The 19,676-nt window shown below is 34.4% G+C and overlaps 1 protein-coding gene and 1 long non-coding RNA gene across 4 annotated transcripts in view; one reads left to right on the top strand and one right to left on the bottom strand.

The window, feature by feature from the left end:
* LOC106509221 overlaps nucleotides 1-8,438 on the top strand; it is a 66,842-nt gene extending 58,404 nt beyond the window's left edge. The window contains exon 3 of the long non-coding RNA XR_001306545.2: nucleotides 7,872-8,438. This is a non-coding gene — a long non-coding RNA (uncharacterized LOC106509221). The remainder of the gene's footprint in view (nucleotides 1-7,871) is intronic.
* The window catches only part of SMC2 (structural maintenance of chromosomes 2), a 49,474-nt gene that overhangs the window by 18,821 nt on the left and 10,977 nt on the right, over nucleotides 1-19,676 (bottom strand). For all 3 annotated transcript variants that reach the window (XM_021066949.1, XM_021066940.1, XM_021066959.1), the window contains 8 exons: nucleotides 17,255-17,488; nucleotides 15,318-15,477; nucleotides 14,433-14,550; nucleotides 13,569-13,707; nucleotides 13,083-13,202; nucleotides 10,686-10,890; nucleotides 8,620-8,755; nucleotides 5,704-5,828 (listed from right to left, as the gene is read on the bottom strand). In XM_021066949.1, the coding sequence (XP_020922608.1) occupies nucleotides 5,704-5,828; nucleotides 8,620-8,755; nucleotides 10,686-10,890; nucleotides 13,083-13,202; nucleotides 13,569-13,707; nucleotides 14,433-14,550; nucleotides 15,318-15,477; nucleotides 17,255-17,488 (1,237 nt within the window). The remainder of the gene's footprint in view (nucleotides 1-5,703; nucleotides 5,829-8,619; nucleotides 8,756-10,685; nucleotides 10,891-13,082; nucleotides 13,203-13,568; nucleotides 13,708-14,432; nucleotides 14,551-15,317; nucleotides 15,478-17,254; nucleotides 17,489-19,676) is intronic.

Below are 19,676 nucleotides of genomic sequence, written 5' to 3'. Positions count from 1 at the left end.
AAGCTAGAATGACCGTGTCATGGTCACATCTGACATACACTATTAAGTGTTAGGATCTAGGTACAAATATAACCCTGAAAGCCATGACTACAATTTACTATGCTACTTTTCATTATAGAATGTCACTGCAAGAAATCAAAAGAAAAATTTTAAAAATACCTTGACACAAGGGATAATGGAAATACAAGGTACCAAAATTTGTATTAGATGTATCAAAAATCAATTCTAAGAATGAAGTTCATAGCAATAAACGCCTGCCTTAAGAAACAAGAAAAATCTCAAACACAAAACCTAACTTCCACAACTTAAGGAACTAGAAAAAGAACAAATAAAGACCAAAGTTAGTAGAAGGAAGAAAATAAGAAAGATCAGAGTGGAAATAAATGAAATACACTAAAAATAAATAGAAAAAAAAATGAAACTAAGAGCTGGTTCTTTAAAATATAAAATTTACAAACTTTTAGCTAGACCTAAGGAATAAGAGTCTCCCAATCAGAAATAAAAGAGATGTTATAACTTATATCACAGAAATACAAAGAATCATAAAGTTACTATGAGCAACGTTACACCAACATATTATACAATGTAAAAGAAATAAAATCCTAGAAAGATGCAATCTATCCAGACTGAATCATGATGAAACAGAAAAATCTGAAAATCAGATTACTAGTAGGGAGATTTAATAAGTAATCAAAAACCTCCCAATAAATCAAAGTCCAGGACTAGATGGCTTTACTGTGACTTCTAACAAACATTCAAACTATTTCTTTCTCAATGTCTTCCAAAAAAGCAGATAAGGAGAAAAACTTCCAACTCATTTTGTTAGCCATCATCATCTGAATACCAAAACTAGACAATGAAGCCACAAGAAAAAAATCACATATTATTCCCCATGAACACAAATGCAAAAATCCTCAACAAAATATTAGTAAACCGAAATCATAGTATATTAAAAGGCTTGTTTACCATGACCAAGTGGGGTTTAATTCTGAGGACACAACAATGGTTCAACATCTACAAATCAGTCAACATGATAGAGAACATGAACAAATAAAGGATAAAAATCAGTCATCTCAAAAGCAGAAAAAGCATTTGAGAAAATTCAACATCTATTTATGATAAAACCTCACAATAAAGTTAAGCATAAAGAGAATGTACCTCAACATAGTAAAGGCTACACATGACAAGCTCAAAGCTAACATCAAACTCAATGGTGAAAAGCTGAAAGAAAGCTTTTCCTCTAAGACGAAACAGCAAGGATTTGACATATTATTAGAAATCCTATAGCAATTAGGCAAGAAAAAGAAAAGGCATCAAAATTGTAAAGGATAGGGAGTTCCCACAGTGGTGCAGTGCAAATGAATCCTACTAGTATCCATGAGGATGTGGGTTTGGTCCCTGGCCTTGCTCAGTGGGTCAGGGATCCAGCACTGCTGTGAGCTGCGGTATAAGTCGCAGACACAGCTCGGATCCTGCACTGCTGTGGCTGGCAGCTGTAGCTCCAATTCGACCCCTAGCCAGGGAACTTCCATATGCTTCAGGTATGGCTCTAAAATGCAGGAAAAAAAAAAAAGAAATTGTAAAGGATAAAGTAAAACTGTCACTATTTGCAAATGACATATTATATATAAAAAAACCCCTAAAGACTCCATCAAAAAACTATTAGAAATAATAAGCAAATTCAGCAAAGCTGCAGAATACAAAAATCAATATACACAAAAATCTGTTGTGTTTCTATACCCTAAATAATCCCATTTACAACTGCATCATAAATAGATTACTAGGAATAAATTTAACCAGGGGTGTAAAAAATATGTACAATGAAAATTATAAAATACTGATGAAATAAAACGACAATAGAAAAAAATAAGATTATTCCATGCTTACAGATTGGAGGGATATTGTTAACATGTCCATACCACCCAAAGCAATCTACAGATTCAATTCAATTGAATTTTGATTCAATTTTGGAATCAAAATTCCAATGGCATTTCTCACAGAAAAAGAATAAATAATCATAAAACAAAAGACTCTAAAGAGGCAAGCAATCTTGAAAAAGAAGAACAAAGTTGGAGGTATCATATGCCCTCATTTCAAACTATAGAGTAATCAAAACAGTACAGTATTGGTATAAAAACAAAGATCAATGGAACTATTGAGTAGAGAACCCCCAAATAAACCCACACATACATGATCAATTAATTTATGACAGAGGAGTCAAAAACACACAATAAGGAAAAGAGTCTTCAATACATGGTGCAGGTAAACTGGGCACATGCAAAAGAATGAAACTGGACCACTACCTAATACCACACGCAAAAATTAACTAAAAATTGATTAAAGACTTGAATGTAAGATTTGAAACCATGAAACTCCTACAAGAAAATATAAGTGTTAAGCTCCCTGATAATAGGTTTTGATGATTTTTTTAGATTTGATACCAAAAGCAAAGGTTAACAAAAGCTAATGAACAATTACTACCTCAAACTAAAAAGCTTCTACACATCATAGGAAATTATCAACAAAATGAAAAAGCAACCTATAGGATATGAGGAACCCATAAAATTCAGTGTTAACCATCCCCCAAATACCAATTTAAACAATCAAATCAGGTTCCCCAGCAGAGTAACTGAATTGATGTTTTCCACAGAAGATATACAGATGGCCAACAGGCAGATGAAAAGATGCTCAACACTCATCATCAGGAAAGTGCAAATCAACCACAATGACCCAGAAGGAGAAGAGACAGTGCCTGAAAAAATGTATACAGAGATTACAGCCAAAAATTTCATTAACATGGGAAAGGAAACACTCAAGTCTGGGAAGGGCATAGAGACACAAACAAATGAAGATATACCATGTTCTTGGACTGGAAGACTCAATATTGTCAAAATGACTATACTACCCAAGGCAATTTACAGATTCAATGCAATCCCTATCAATTACCAATGGCATTTTTCACAGAACTAGAATAAGAAATTTTAAAATTCATAAGGAAACACAAAAGATTATGAATAGCCAAAGCAGTCCTGGAAAAAAGGAGCTGGAGGAATCAGGCTCCCTGACTTCCAACTATACTACAAAGCTTCAAAAATCAAAATAGTATTGTACTGGTACAAAACCAATAATATAGATCAATGGAACAGGATAGAAAGCCCAGAAATAAACCCATGCACCTACAACCAACTAATCTATGACAAAGAAGACAAGAATATACAATGGAGAAAAGACAGTCTCTTCAATAAGAGGTGCTGGGGAACTGGACAGCTAAATGTAAAATGATGAAATTATAACACTCTCTAACACCATACACAAAAATAAACTCTTAGAGGAAAACACAGGCAGAATGTTCTTTGACATAAATTGCAGCAATACCTTTTTGAATCCATCTGTGAGACGAATGAAAATAAAAATAAACAAATGGGACTTAGTTTAACTTAAATTTTTTTTGCATAGCAAAAAAAAATAAAATAAAATAAAAAACAAGACCAAAAAGACAACGCAGAGAATGGTAGAAAATTTGCAAATGAAGCAACTGAGTGACTAATCTCCAAAATATACTAACATCTCATGCAGCTAGCTCTCTATCAAAAAACCAAAAAACCCAATCAAAAAAAGGGCAAAAGCTCTAAATAGCCATTTCTCAAAAAAGGACATATAGAGATCCAGGGGGCACATGAAGAGATGAAAGATATTCAACATCACTAATTATTAGAGAAATGCAAATCAAAACTACAATGAGGTTACTGCCTCACAGAATGGCCATCATCAAAAAGTCTATAAACAGGAATTCCCTTGTGGAGCAGTGAGTTAAGGATCCAGCATTGTCACTGCAGCAGGCCAGATTGCTGCTGTAGCACGAGTTCAATTCATGGCCCAAGAACTTCCACATACCACAGGGGTGCCCCGCCCAAAAAAGGTCTATGTTCAATAAATCCTGGAGAGGGTGGGGATAAAGGGAACCCTCCTACAATGTGGGAGGGAATGTAAATTGGTACAACTACTGTGGAAAATAGTATGGAGGTTTCTCAAAAACACTAAATATAATGCTGTGGGGCAGACCAAAAAAACCCATTAAATACAACCATACGCTCTAGCAATCCCTGGGCATATATGCAGAAAAAAATCATAATGCCAAAAGATAAATGCACCCCAGTGTTCACTGCAGCACTATTTACAATCGCCAAAACATGGAAGCAACCTAAATGTCCACTGACAGAGGAATGGATAAAGAAGATGTGGTACATATATATACAATGGAATATTAGCCATAAAAAAGAGCAAAATAATGTCATTTATAGCAACAGGGATGGACCTAGATACTATCATACTAAGTGAAGTAAGTTAGACAAAGGTAGATACCATATATCACTTATATGAGGAATCTAAAAAAAAAAAAAAAAAAAAAAGATACAAATGAACTTCTTTAAAAAACAGAAACACAGACTTCGAAAACAAACTTATGGTTACCATGGGGGGTAGGGATAAATTAGGAGTTTGGGATTAACATATATACAATACTATATATAGAACAGATAATCGACAAGGACCTGATACAAAGCACAGAGAATTCTACTCAATACTCAATAATAACCTATATGGGAGAAGAATCTCAAAAAGAATGGATATATATGAACATGTGTATCTGAATCACTTTGCTGTGAAACTAAAACATTGTAAATCAACTATATTCCAATATAAAATGAAAATTAAATTAAAACCAAACAAAACAATGAGATATGACCTTGCCTGTTAGAATGGCTATTATTAAAAAGACAAGAAATACCTAATGTCACTAGCAAGAATGTGGAGAAAGAGCACAATTGTGCAGTGTTGGTGGGATTGCAAATTAGTGCAAACAGTGTGGAAAACAGTATGGAGGTTCCTCAAAAAATTAAAAATAGAAATACTTTATGATCTAGCATCCCACTTCTGAATATTTACCTCAAGAAACCAAAGAGACTAACTTTTCAAGATGATTGCACTCCATGTTCACTGTAGTATTAATTACAGTAGCCAAGACATGGAAACAATGTAAGAATCCCACTAATGGATGAATGGATAAAGATATTGTAGTCTATACACACTACAGAATATTATTCAGCCATAAAAAAGAAGGAAATCCTACAATTTGCAACAACATGCATGGACCCTGAAGGCATTTTGCTTCTTGAAATTAAGTCAGACAGCGAAAGGCAAATACTGTATGATTTCACTTATATGTGGAATTTTAAATATCCTGGCTCATAGATACAAAGCAAAGACTGGTGGTTTCTACAATGGGGTGAGGAGAAGTGAGTGAAATGGAGATATTAGCGGGGGGAAAAGGTCTGTGGATACTGTCCTAAAGAACAAGAAAATTTAAAACTACCATTGACAATTCCAGTTAAAGGTATAATACAGTTTCTTAAAATTAGCAACTTCAGTAACAAAAATACTATAAACTTAAACAAAGGTAAGAAAAGCACACAAGAAAAAAAATATATGTAAAGCAGGTAACCCATAAAAAAGAATCAGAACTCTCATGTATGAGAACAGCAGAAACAAACCATGAGCAACCCAACAAAAAAGGACAAATAGGAAATTATTACACATAATATTAACAATTAAAAGGTTTAAAGTAATTAATTCAAATAAATACATAAAATATATGAGATCTTCTAAATACCTGAAGAAGGTTAGCAGAAGAAGTTTTTAGCTTACCAATGATTTTTTTAAGAGCATCTAATTCTTCTTGTTGCTTATGATAGGAGCTTTGCTGAAGCTTGGTTTGTAATAAATCTGCCTCCTCAGTTTTCATCTCCCACTGCTGTTTTAGTTGGCGATACCTTAGAAAAAGAGAAGTTTATAATAAATGACCATTTTTCTTATGTTTGAGACATGTACTTAAACAATAGGCTCTTTCCTAAAACCAACTCATTCAATATAAGCAATACAAGATGCCTCTAGTTACAAGACTGATTTTAATGATTTCCCAGACTTCTGAGGCATCAATTAAAATGAAGTCTAATTTGACTAGAGTTCCCGTCGTGGCTCAGTGGTTAATGAATCTGACTAGGAACCATGAGGTTGCGGGTTTGATCCCTGGCCTTGCTCAGTGGGTTAAGGATCTGGCGTTGCTGTGAGCTGTGGTGTATGTAGGTTGCAGATGTGGCTCCAACTGCGGCTCTGGCATATGCCTACGGCTACAGCTCCGATTATACCCCTAGCCTCGGAACCTCCACATGCCATGTGAGCGGCCCTAGAAAAGGCAGAAAGACCCAAAAAAAAAAAAAAAAAAGTAATTTGACTGACTACTAAGGTAAATAACTCTAAATGACCAAGACCAATAGCAACTATATGCAGAAATATACTTTAGAAAACACTTATAATCTTTGAATAAACAGGTTTCCTTAAAAATAATTCCTCCTACTGATCCTTATCAAAAAGAAAAATCGACACAATAGCTCCCCACCAGGAAAACAGATTAATAACACATAACAATTATATATAATTTCAAAACTTTGGTTATTAATTGCCAGTTTCAAATGTTGAAAAAAAGTAATAAAGTTTCCTACTTTCTTTTGTAAAGAGATTGATAGTTTAAAATGACTCAATACTACGTGGCCAGTTAGCTCAGGAGGTATAGTGTGGTGTTAAGATGGCACAGTACTGAACTTAAACATCTGAAAGCACTTTTCCTGCAGACCAGGTAATTCTTCCTCAGTTCTGGCTGCTTCAGGTTATTTCTTTGGAAGTCATTTCACTAATTCAGCTGCAATGTAATTTTAAATTTTAGTAAATTCAAAGGTTGGTTGTCATTAGAAATTCATGAGGTTTGAGGAGAAAGTAAGGAAGCAACTTATAAAACATAAACAGTCCCTTGAGTGTTCTCGCCTGAGACTGCTTGACAGCAATTAAAACCATAATTTTAATGTAGAGTCATTTTTAACTCATTAAAAAATGTAGAGTGTAGAAATGTGAAAAAAGAAGCTATTTTCTTGATATGGTCTATGAAAGAATAGTTTTAGTTGACCCTTCTACTCTCATTTTTCAAAATCTATTTCTCCTTTGCCAACCTCAGTGCCATAATTAGTCTACCCGACAACTCTGCAGAATAAATGATCCAGTACTGTTCAACAAAGTTCCAAGCCAAATGTGACTACAAACTCACTGCCTTAACAGAGCTTCCACATATCAGAGAAATCTTTTGCATCTTTCTCAAAAAAAAGTTCATTCACTTTATGGTTAATATATGTTAATGAAGGTAAAAGGCAGACTTTGTGTGTATGACATTTGAAAGTAGGTATTTTGATACAATTTCTATGTTGGAATGGCTACACTGATTTTAACAATCTTTTCCATATGGACTGTGTCCTAAAAAAGGTCGTGGTTCCCATTCTAAGCTTTGATAATTTCAGGAGATGAATGCCAAAAATGTACCAAAATTTATTTTTTAATCATTTCAAAGTTCTTAATCTGTTTTTTCAACTTGTATTCAGTATTGTGAATTCTAAATAAATTGTTTGATTTTAATTTTATCTCAGCTCCCATTTGCCATCTTCAGAGGGACTAAAAACAATTACAATTAAATTCTCTAATAGTGTACTTTGCTAAATTTGTGGCATTTATATTCCTGAAGCTTTTAAAGCAAGTAAGGACCCTTCTCTGAGATAACCATGTGGTGAGTTCATTCACACCACTGAGGTGTTTACTCAACAGTCATCTTCTCAGTAAGGCTTTAAAATTTCAGTACCTCTTTGCCCTGGATAGTTCATACATCCTTTCCTATTTTACTTTTTTCTTCTTAGAACTTAGCATTATTTAATATATATTTTACTAATTTAACTTTTTATATTGTCTGCTTCCCCAACCTCACATATGAAAACAAGATGAAGAGATTTATCTGTTTGATTCACTGCTATATTCCCAGCTCCTAGAAGAGTACTTGGCACACAGGAGGTACTTCAGTGAATAATGGTAAGTGGCCAAAAAAAGGATACATTAAATGGCATGATCCCAGTGGGGGGTGGGGGAGGAGTGCTATACACATATTTTGTATCAGACACAAAATATGTATCATACACAGAGTAATGTTGAAAAGTACACATAAATACCTATATTCACACCCACAAAGAAAAAAAAATTAAGTAAATGCTTTAATTTTTGGCTGTAATTTTTGACATGAACCCATTCAACTCCTTCATAGGCAACCTAGTGATCTTCAACATCTACAGGACAGCCATAATGCTGCAAAACTTAGTGCAGATACCCAGCCAATGCTGTAATATACCTTATTCCAAATCAAATACTCAGATATCCTCTGGTATCAACCTCCAGAGTATCTATCAGTTTCCCCCTGAATCCCAGAAGAATATTAACGAGAGTATATTTGAGCAGAAAAAGGGGAATATTGGGCTGATTTTCTTTGTTTTAATTAGTTTCCCTAACTCCTTAAAATGAAGACATTATTTTCACTAAAAAAATGATAAATTATCAACTCACAATTTATTCAAATAAAACCATTTTATGAAAAAATCAGAAGTATTTCTTTAAACAAAACTTCTTACAATTTCTACCATGCAAAGCTTTGTTCAAAAGATTTTTTAAAATACAGTTTTTTCCCAACCAAAGTCTTACTTTTCAGCAGTGTTTTTAAGATGTGCCAATTCCTCTTCTAGAGCCTGTAGCTCATTCTCCTTGATTCTCAGCTCATCTTGAACATCTTTGAGTTCTTGAAACTTCGTTAAAATAGAAGCTGCCTGGGATCGAGCACCTGACAGAGAAATTGAAACAGGACTTGGACATTAAATTACCACATATTTAGTAAACGATAAAAAGTTTTCTAAGAGAGTTATACTTGAATTGATTCAACAGCCAGTTTTTAGTGAGCTTTTGAAGCTACAGAACTCATTTCATCATTTGAATCTTAGGATATAACATACTTGACAACAAATACCTTTAAGCAGATGTGGTGGATTATTTATTCAAAGAATCACTGCCCCTGCCTACTGGGCCCATCCCTCCCAGGCCCATTTTCCTTCCCACTAAATTTGGCTTAGTCATATGATTTGCACTGGCCAAGGGAATGGGAAATGTATCTCTTCTGAAAGAAGCTTTAATAGGCAGCCCTTGATTCATTTTGTTTTCCCTTTCCCATTAGAAAAGCATGTCCAAAAAGGGCTTTCTCAGTCAGCCTGGGTCTCATAATGCAAATAACATGGACCAGAGACAAGTGACCTACAGTAGTAAACGTAGCATAATTACAGAATAAACTTTTAAGCCACTGAGATTTGGTAGCTATTTGTTACTACACCATAATATATATATAGTCTAAACTCTTGATATAACAGAGTAAACTGGTTTCACCTGACATGCACTATTTAAATATCTGGCAGCAACAGGCTGAGGTGTTTTGTTGGCAAGAAAACTCTGTATTTGATGGGATGATGTGAAAGTCAATTAGCAATACTATTGTGAGCACTTGTTTATATGATACAGGGTTACCTATGTGCCCTCTCTTAAGCAGGGGTGGATTTCAAGAACATCCAAGTCAATAAAATGTAAAACATTCCTTCTATTTTAGATATTTTAAAGTATTTAGTCTTTCTTTATCTTCCAACTGTAGATACTACTTACTCCTCTTACTGTATACTGAAGAACCTGATACTTGATCATGAAATTAATTATATTGGCTACTTGGCCTAGAAAGAAATTAAGACATCTGATATTGCAAGAGGCATGCAAGTCTCTTGGTTTGGAAAAAGCACAAACTCTGATACCTGAGTTCAAATTCTCAACTTTGCCATTTACCAGCAAGTTACTCAACTACCCTGTGCCTCAGTTTCTACAACTGTATGTTGGAGATGCTAGTAACATCTACCTCATAGTTGCTACAAAGTTTAAATAAGTGTTTAAAGCCCTCAGGATAGGGCTCTAATGAATGACAGAAATGTTCTACATCTGCACTGACCAATTACCCATTAACCATTAGTGGTTGCTGAGCCCGTGGAATATGACTGGTTCAATTAATAAAATTATCTTAAAATTATCTTAATTAAATGTAAAGATCCACATGTGGCTAGTAGCTACCTTATTAAGACAATACAGTCTTACAACACTGCCCAGTACACAATAACTACTATTCAGTGTTTGTTATTTATTACATGGTCACTTGACACAGACCTGGAAACTCAGTATAGCAGATATTAGAACAAGAATAATATGGTCATTATCTAAGAATTTCTTTCTAAAGCATTAAAGCACCATCTCAAGGGAAGATTTATTTTTTTGTTTTACTTTTGACAGGAGCAGTGGCATATACAAAAATTGAAGGTAACATGTACCCTGAATGAGAAGTAGACAGTTAAGTTATAAAAGTACTGAATAAAAGACTTCATTTCCCAGCAACTAGAATATCTTGATAGGGCAAAACATAAGAGAAAATAAACAGAAATAAAATATTTAAGATGAATAATAAAAACCTACAGACTGATTATTAGGCTATGAGCTCCTGGAAGGTAATGACAATTAATATTAAGGACCTATCAAACAAATAGTAGATATTCAAAAGAAAACTTTATCCTCAGATTAGGAATAAAACAGTGGATTAAGTCATTCCAACCTAGTATTTCCTGCTTAAAAATAAAAACAAAAACCATTCTATTTACCACAGAATCGTAAGGACAAAATGATATAAAATTTACCTCCACTCAATGTTCCATGAGGATCAAATACATCACCTCCCAGAGTTACAGTTCTAGTCATTATTCTTTTATCAAAAGCTATTTTTTTTGCATTATCCATATTGTCACAAACAAATGTTGTTCCAAATACAAATTCCATTGCTTTCTGAAGTTCTGGTTTATACTCAACCAGAGAAAGAGCCACATGAACATTATTAGGGCCAACCTGTTGGAAAACAGGTATGTCATAATACACATTACTCCTCCTTTAATTGTTATTTTATAAAATAGCAGGAAGTGCTATAACATAAACTTAAGAAATACTCAGTAATACTTACCCAACTGTAGTAATACTCACTATAACTCCTTTTGAACTTTCTAAAACGCTATGGAAAACTCAAGTTTTAGAAAAAACAATTTCAAGTTGTATTTCTAAATAAAATATTTAGAATATCAGTCATTATGAGAGTTTCACTCACGCCAAAGCCACTACCAAGTATCTAAATCCAAAATGGACTATTGGAACATACTCTCTTTTTTTTTTTTTTTTTTGTCTTTTTGCTATTTCTTGGGCCGCTCCTGCGGCATATGGAGGTTCCCAGGCTAGGGGTCTAATCAGAGCCATAGCCACCAGCCTACACCAGAGCCACAGCAACGCAGGATCCGAGCCGCGTCTGCAACCTACACCACAGCTCACGGCAACGCCGGATCGTTAACCCACTGAGCAAGGGCAGGAACCGAACCCGCAACCTCATGGTTCCTAGTTGGATTCGTTAACCACTGCGCCACGACGGGAACTCCGGAACATATTCTCTTAATTAAAGTACAGCAACTGTTGGATCAACACAATTATAAAAATATGTTTCAATTATTGATTTGGTTGTTTCAAAATGAATACTTTTTCATTCGAATTAAACATGCTTAGGCAACTAACTCCAGTTACAGAAATAAAGCAACTAATAACTGAGTAAAAAAACTAATTTAAAAAAGTTCCTCATTCCTTTACTTTGGTCCAACATTCTATTCTCAACATTGTTTATAATGTCTACCTCTGCCCATATTTTTAGAACAACTCAACATCCCTTATGGAGCTTTAGTAGCAACAGAAATCACAATGAAAACAGCTCTATATAACATATGTTCAACAGTGTCCTGACACAGCAGTTACCAAGAAGAAGCATTTTTGTTGTTACTTAAAATCTCAATTTACTTCTAACACTGGAACTTGACCTCAGGCTAAAATAACTTCCAAAGCATTACAGACTCTAAGGTGATTTTCCAAAGCAAAGAAAATACTAACCAATAATACCACCTTTATCTTTCAATTGCTCATCTTCCTTCTCTTTCTTTTTTTTTTTTCGTCTTTTTGCCTTTGCTAGGGCCGCTCCCATGGCATATGGAGGTTCCCAGGTCAGGGGTCTAATCGGAGCTGTAGCCACCAGCCTACACCAGAGCCACAGCAACGCGGGATCTGAGCCACATCTGCAACCTACACCACAGCTCACGGCAACACCGGATCCTTAACCCACTGAACAAGGCCAGGGATCAAACCCGCAACCTCATGGTTCCTAGTCGGATTCGTTAACCACTGCACCATGACGGGAACTCATCTTCCTTCTCTTGATGGGATACATATCAATACTACCATATTTTGAAATAATTTTCATCGAAGGCTTCTAAACTTCAAAATACTGACTATCCATTTAGTATCTTAATTACACATTCATTTTTAGCTGCCTCTTCAACTCATGAATTTGGAGTACCTGCTCAATAACTGATATCACTGCTGAACATAATGACTAGCTTCATGTTTTTACCAAATATTATAAAACCATAATAGCCTTTTAAATGTATTTGTTTATTCTCACCCGTCTACTAGTAATCATACCACTTTAGATCTACCTCAGCAGCTAACAAGGTATCCTGGTCACCTGCTCTGCATGTTCATAGGTTGGAAGGCAATCTATAAGAATCTAATAGAAAAGCATCTCTGCAAGACTGATGGATACCTTCCATAATGATTGTTGCTGTGAACAGTTTAAGCATGCCTGGCATGAAAAAAACTGAATTCTGGCATTTATCTATAATCTCTATAATTTAACTCTTCAGAAATCAAAAATTTAATATTTAATACTACCCATTAGTCACATGACTTAGGGTTGAAAGATGTTCTAATACTACAACTTTAAAATATCAAAGGGAATTTTAGTATTCCAACATTTCTATTCTTTTTCTATCCTATGTCACAAAAGCCAATTTATTCTTTTTGATATCTTAACTTTTTAAAGCATGTAACAATAAAATTGTGTGGTTTGACATATGACTGAAATCCCAATTTACTTCAAAGGACAAAATTAATGTCCCATAGTTAAAAAAAAAAAAAAAAAGATGCAAATAAAACATGTAAGAAAGACTTACAAGAGTCTGAGCAATTTTCAGAGTTTCTGGAGCAATACATCTGGCTGAAATTTTATTGAGTGGAATTATAGTATATCGACGCTTCAACTCTCCCTTTTCTAGTAGCTTTTTTCCAGTAACCTAAAACATTGTGCATTAGAAAAAAAATATTAATAATAATAGAAAACATTCAAATGGAAAGAGGAGAAATTTAGGAACCCATAACCAAATAAATGCTGAGTGCCTACTGTCCTGAACAATCAAATTCTAAGATTGATCATACACATTCTGGGGTCCTGAATTAGTTAAGACTTCCTCTGGAATAGAGTTAAATCAAATATAATTGATAACATAATAAAAAAGTCATTAACTCTACAGTTTTACCCTGTAAAGATAAGCAACTTTAGGAGAAACCTAAAACATCAAGAAAGTACGCAATTCTTTTAGGAGCACATGATTTTTCAAGCTAAACACAATAACAGGTTTTTTAAATTAAAATCAATTTACCTCCGTGTCGACTACAACATTATAGAGTCTGTCCCCAGCCACCAATTCTAAAGCTGTGGTTGCAGAAATATCTTTCACACTAATCAGTGAAGCTACAAGTCCTTTCACACAATTTCTATTCCAGTTCTTCTCTGGATCCCTAAAATAGAAAAGTTGACAAAAATTAACCTTAGATAAGAAAATAGAAAAAGTTACATTTTACCAGTCAAGAGCTCTTTCTGGCAACACATTAAATTGAAAGCACAAAAATAATACAGTTTTAACATAACAAAACAAAAGCTAGAAGCACACCTTTTATTGTGTTTCAAATATTGCTGGGGTTTTCTTATTGTCTTTAACAAACTGAAGATTTTTAGCACCCTTTCATTTTCAGCTGGTGGTTATTAGCATTTATTTTTAGTAATAAAGCTTTTTAGAATTAAGGTGTAAATATATATTGCTTTTTTACACATTGTGCTATTGCAGTTAAAAGACTATTGTTTTAAAATCAAAAGATCTTTCAGTATGTATGTTTTCAACATAATAAAAATAACTTTGATGTTCATTTATTACTCTAAGTACTCTATGAAAAACATATAGTATAAACACACCATAAAATGTTGACATAGCTATGTAACATTAAGGGCATAGTAACTTTCAAGGAACTTTTGGACTGAGATTAAATTCCCCTCATTCTGGTCTTAATTTTAGTGTCACTGTAGCCATTAAAATTCACGAAAATGTCCCCTGCCTACAAATCTGAAACATTTCAATAAAGGTTTAAGGAAAAAAATACCAATTAAGGAAAAGCAGCTTAGAATAACTCTCATACAAAAATATGTCTTGGTTATTACTATGTCAGAATTCAAGGTCTAAATCTCTTACCTATAGGCAAATCGAAGATTGGGAAATCTGGCCAAGAGAGCTTCATATGTTTCTTTCAATCTACTGATATCACGAGACAGCTGCCTGCGCTTTTCCAGAAGGCTTTCCTCTTTGTTTTCTGGACAATAAGTAAATTGAAACCAAGTTTTAAAAACTCAAATATTCTGGTTGTTTTGTGTGTATGTATGTGCTTTTAAGGGCCGCACCCGCAGCATATGGAGGTTCCCAGACTAGGGATCAAATTGGAGCTACAGCTGCCAGCCTCCACAGCCACAGCAACATGAGATCTGAGCTGCGTCTAAGACCTACACCACAGCTCATGGCAGTGCCAGATCCTCTAACCCAGTGAGCGAGCCAAGGGACTGAACCCGCAACCTCATGGGTACTAGTTGGATTCGTTTCTGTTGTGCCACAATGGAAACTCCAATATTCTACTGTTTTAAGGAAAAGATTAGTACTCTCTATTTCCAAAGCATTTTTAAAAGCAAAATACAAATTTCTGGTAAATTAAAGCATGCTTAACATTCAAATTTCTATCAAGTGTCAAAGCAGATAGTAGTTCCAACACATAACACCATTTTCATGTCAAGAAACAACAAATGCACTGGATACCTACTAATGCAGATATATACAAATAACACTTTTAAGTTTTCAAGCGGCACTTCGGAATGACTGAAGTAGGAAACTCTCAGTACTGAGTTTAAAAAATCCAAAGGACTGTTTTATACTTAGATATTTTTGTGACTAAGAAACATTTCCTACACTAACACCATTAATATTAATGGGGTAAGAAATTTTCCTACTTGCTATTTCCTTTATTGAAGTTAGTTTCTATCAACTATCACTGCTTCCTAATGATTTAACATCATATCTTTAAAGGCAAACCTTCATAATTTAGCTTTTTCATTTCAGCTTCAAGTTTTTCTTTAAGTTTCTTCACAGCTTCTAATGCTTCTTGATCTTTCCTGTAGCCACTATCCATCTTCTTAACTTCGGTTTGTTTAGTCTTTAATTCTTGCTGGGCATGTTTCAACTTCATTTGAGCCTATAATAGAAAAATATAACAGACTAATATGAGGCAGATAGTGCTAGTGATAAAATGGGCACAGATTCAGATTGGTTTAAGAGACATTAGCCTTAAAAATGTGTTCTCATTTCCTGATTATTTTCTCCTTAAAAATCTAGTCAGAATATAAATGAATATATGCTTAAGTCATTATAACTTGTAACAATATTTATAAAATATGACATTAAAGAGTTCAAAAATTATAGCAAAGAAGAACTGCCATTAGCTGGTTAAATTAATTTAAAAAGCCAGGAGTTCCCTGGTGACACAGCAGGTTAAGATTAAAGATCTGGCATTGTCATTGCTGTGGTACAGATTCCATCCCTGGCTTAGGAACTTGCGCATGCTATGAGCAAGGCGAAAAAAGAAGAAAAGAAAGAAAGAAAAAACCCAAGAACAACAAAAAAACCTTATCTCCAAAAATAAAATAGAAAACTAGAAGTCATTTCCTTCCCTTTTTTTCCACTTACATCTTACATATACACATTTGTATTTATGTATATTTGTGAGTGTTATATAATTGTGAAGCCATGCTGAGCAAGGAGAAATAAAATTATATAAGAAAGGGAAGCTAAACTGACAGAAAATTTAAATGCTAAACATCTCATATTTAAATGCTAGTTTATATAATTGAGCACTGTTCCTCAAAACCATGAACTAGTATTCTAAGATCTAGATGAGTGTAACCTTCCTTTAAAACTTAATAATGGTGTGTGTTTCCTAATATAAAATATGAAAAAAACTATGAGGGCTTTAAAGTTTTTCTATTAGTATCTTACAAATTTTTGTAACTATGATCTATAATGAAAAAGTTGCAAGTATATAATAGAAAACCTTCAATAGGATTAATACAGACACAACACACACATCTGTATATATTTTTAAAGACGAGTCCTCCATTAAAAAACGAACAAGAGGGATTTCCATTGTGGCTCAGTGGTAACAAACAGAACTAGAATCCATGGGGATGCAGGTTCAATCCCTGGCCCCACTCAGTGGTTGCTGTGAGCTGGATATAGGTCACAGACACCACCTGGATCCTGAGTTGCTGTGGCTGTGGTGTAGGCCGGCAGCTGCAGCCTCAGAACTTCCATATGCTACAGGTGCAGACCTAAAAAGAAGGAAAAAAATTGAAAAGAAAGTGTACGTGTGTGTGTATTCTTCTGCCATCAAAAGTCTTGTGTTCATAGGACTTCTAAGCTGCACAACTATTTAAACAAATTTGAAGACCATTATAACAGATCAAAAAGCTGTTGAAGATTATGAAATGAAAGTAAGGTAACCAAACACTGGAATGGGGGTAAATGGGAGGTAGAGATAGTTTCAAGGAGGATGTTGCAAAGGTTCAAGTTTTAAGAATTAAGTATGGTAGACATAGAAACGGAGAGGACATTTTTGTTTTCCTGTTAAAGCTTAAAACAATGTCAATAAAACAGCAAAAAGATGAAAATAAATTGACTAACCCACTCTCCATACAATGCTGAAACAGAACAAAGCATTTATTGCACTTACAATTTCGATTAATCTATAAAAGGATCTTATGTTTTACAGCATCTTCAACTAACACTGTCAATAGTTAGCAATCAACATATTTGAATTTCATCATTTTTGGTGCTAATGAGTAGCAGAATGTAGTAAATGTGTTCCATGATATTGACCTGATTATTTTCAACATTTTATAACAACTGCCAAAGCATAATGTGAAGGAGCTTCTTATAAAAAATGCAATCACATAGTGCTTAATGTCTATATTTACCTGTTTGGCTTCTGTCTGAGCTTTACTTATATCATTTTTACAGGCCATCATTTGACCAGCAAGAGTTGCTTCTGCTCCATCTTCATTACTGGACAGGCCAGCAGAAACAGCATTGAAGTGCTGTTGTGCGGCAGCCAAAGCTTCAGCATCTTTATTGCTTGCTTCTTGAAGAGCATTCAGTCCATCTGTTATCTTTTTAACCTCTTTTTCCTTGGCTGCTAACGTTTTAGAATCCTTTAGAAAGAGTTTCAGATTGGAAAGAGTTTCAGATTAGAAAACCATCCATTTTCTTATATATATAAACCTTCACGTTACCAAATTTCATAGCAATTTGAATTCAGCATGGTAATTTAACCATCATAACTTTAAATACTTCATTCCCATTTTGAAATTCAGCCTTTCTCAGTTTTTAGGATAAATATACCTCTTATTCTAATAGAAATATTTTCATTCCATATGTTTCAGTCAAATATGGAAGATAATGAGCTAAAATACCATTGCAAATTTAAACAAACCACTTGACAAAACTAAAAATCAGTTTCTAAATCTATAAAACTGAAACAATAGTCATCCTATCCCAAGTTTAGTGAGATTTTAGGATTAAGAGCATGTATATGAAAATATTTTTATAAACTCTTAAGGGCCATAAAGTTAAAATATTAAATAATTGTGGGAACAGCACTATTAAAACTTAATACCTTTTAAGTTCCATTAATCAAATATCTAATGCTGTGTAGGACTGGTACCAGTATTCAAAAAAGGAAAAAAAAAATCTAGTTACAATGTCTACATAGAAGTGACCAGAAATTTTGTCCCACTTATTTCATAATTCATTGGGTATTTATTAGATACTATGTTCTAGACATTAAAGACCTAGGATCCTCAGGGTGGCTATATTTCTAAGGTAAAAGACATAGTAAATGAAAACTAAAGCGAGGTAATGGGACAAAAAATGACAGGACTACTGTTTTAAGAATGATGAGGGCAGTGCTTTTTGTGGTGGCATTTTGAACACAAACCTAAATGAAACAAAAACAGTTACTATGCTAATACCAGGGGTACAGTATGCTTGGCAAACTCTGAGGAATATGCTTGGGAGTTGGAGGAACTGTGGTTGGAGTATGGTGAGGAAGTAAAGGATCCAGGAGTTACATCATATAGGGTTTTAGAGACCATGGTAAAGACTTTGAATATAATTATACATGTGACTCTTTGGAAACCACTGCAGAATTTTAAGCACGAGTGTGATATGATCCAATTTTAGCTTCTGTAAAGAGACTATAGAACAACAAGTTCAAAGCGGGTCAATTAATAAAGATACTGGTGGCATATCCCTTCTGGGAGGTGACAGCCTGAACCAAGTTCCAGTGAAGGAGGTGATGAAAAGTGCCTGAATCCTGGATACTTTTAAAGCCAACAGAACTTGTTGACAGATATTACAGAGTTTGAGAAAAAGAGGAAAAAGAAGACTCTAAGTTCTGGGGTCAATATCTAAGGTAAGAATGATATCATTTACTTACATAGGAAAATTTAGTACCTCAGACAAGTCTGGGTAGACAGGGAAAATTTAAGAGTTCTATTTCGGATGTGTTAAGCTTTAGACTTTTTGTAAGTCATCCATATAAAAATGTCAATTAAATAGCTAGACAAATAAGGCTATAAGTCAAAAAAGGAGTCAAGGCTAATTATTGATTTGAAAGGCAGCAACATATAGATGTATTTAAGGCTACAGGGCTGGATGGGATCACCTAAGAAATGAGTATATACAAATTAAGTCTGAGTGATAGCCCTGGAACACGTGAACATCAGTATTTTGTTTTACATTTCTTTTTTTTTTTTTTCTCTTTTTCTTTTTTTTGCTTTTTAGGGCTGTACCCACAACATATGGAGGTTCCCAGGCTAGAGGTCAAATCCAAGTTACAGCTGCCAGGCTATACCACAGCCACAGCAATGTGGGATCCGAGCCACATCTGTGACCTATACCACAGCTCAGGGCAACATCAGATCCTTAATGACCGAGCAAGGCCAGGGATGAACCTGCAACCTCATGGTTCCTAGTCGGATTCATTTCTGCTGTGCCACAACAGGAATTCCTACATTTCTAACCTGGATTCAATATTCATATATTTGACTATGAAGTCAACATCTCTACTTAGATGTCTAACTGGCACCTCAAGCCTATTATTCTCCACTCAACTAATGGTAACTGTATTTCAAATTGTCAAAGACTAAAACCTGGAATTATCCTTCTGTCCCTTCTTTCACATTCCAAAACCAATCTTTGGGTCTATCTGTTGGACCTACCATTAAAATATACATAAAATTCCACAACTTCTCTAATATACCCACTTCTACTGGATTTATCCAAAGACTGTGACCTGGATTGCCACCTACCACCTGGATACTCTGCTAATTCCCTTCA

This window comes from Sus scrofa, chromosome 1 (genome assembly GCF_000003025.6).
Source record: "Sus scrofa isolate TJ Tabasco breed Duroc chromosome 1, Sscrofa11.1, whole genome shotgun sequence".
In the NCBI taxonomy this organism is placed as follows: Eukaryota; Metazoa; Chordata; class Mammalia; order Artiodactyla; family Suidae; genus Sus; species Sus scrofa.
This window is presented reverse-complemented; position numbering and strand designations above follow the sequence as displayed.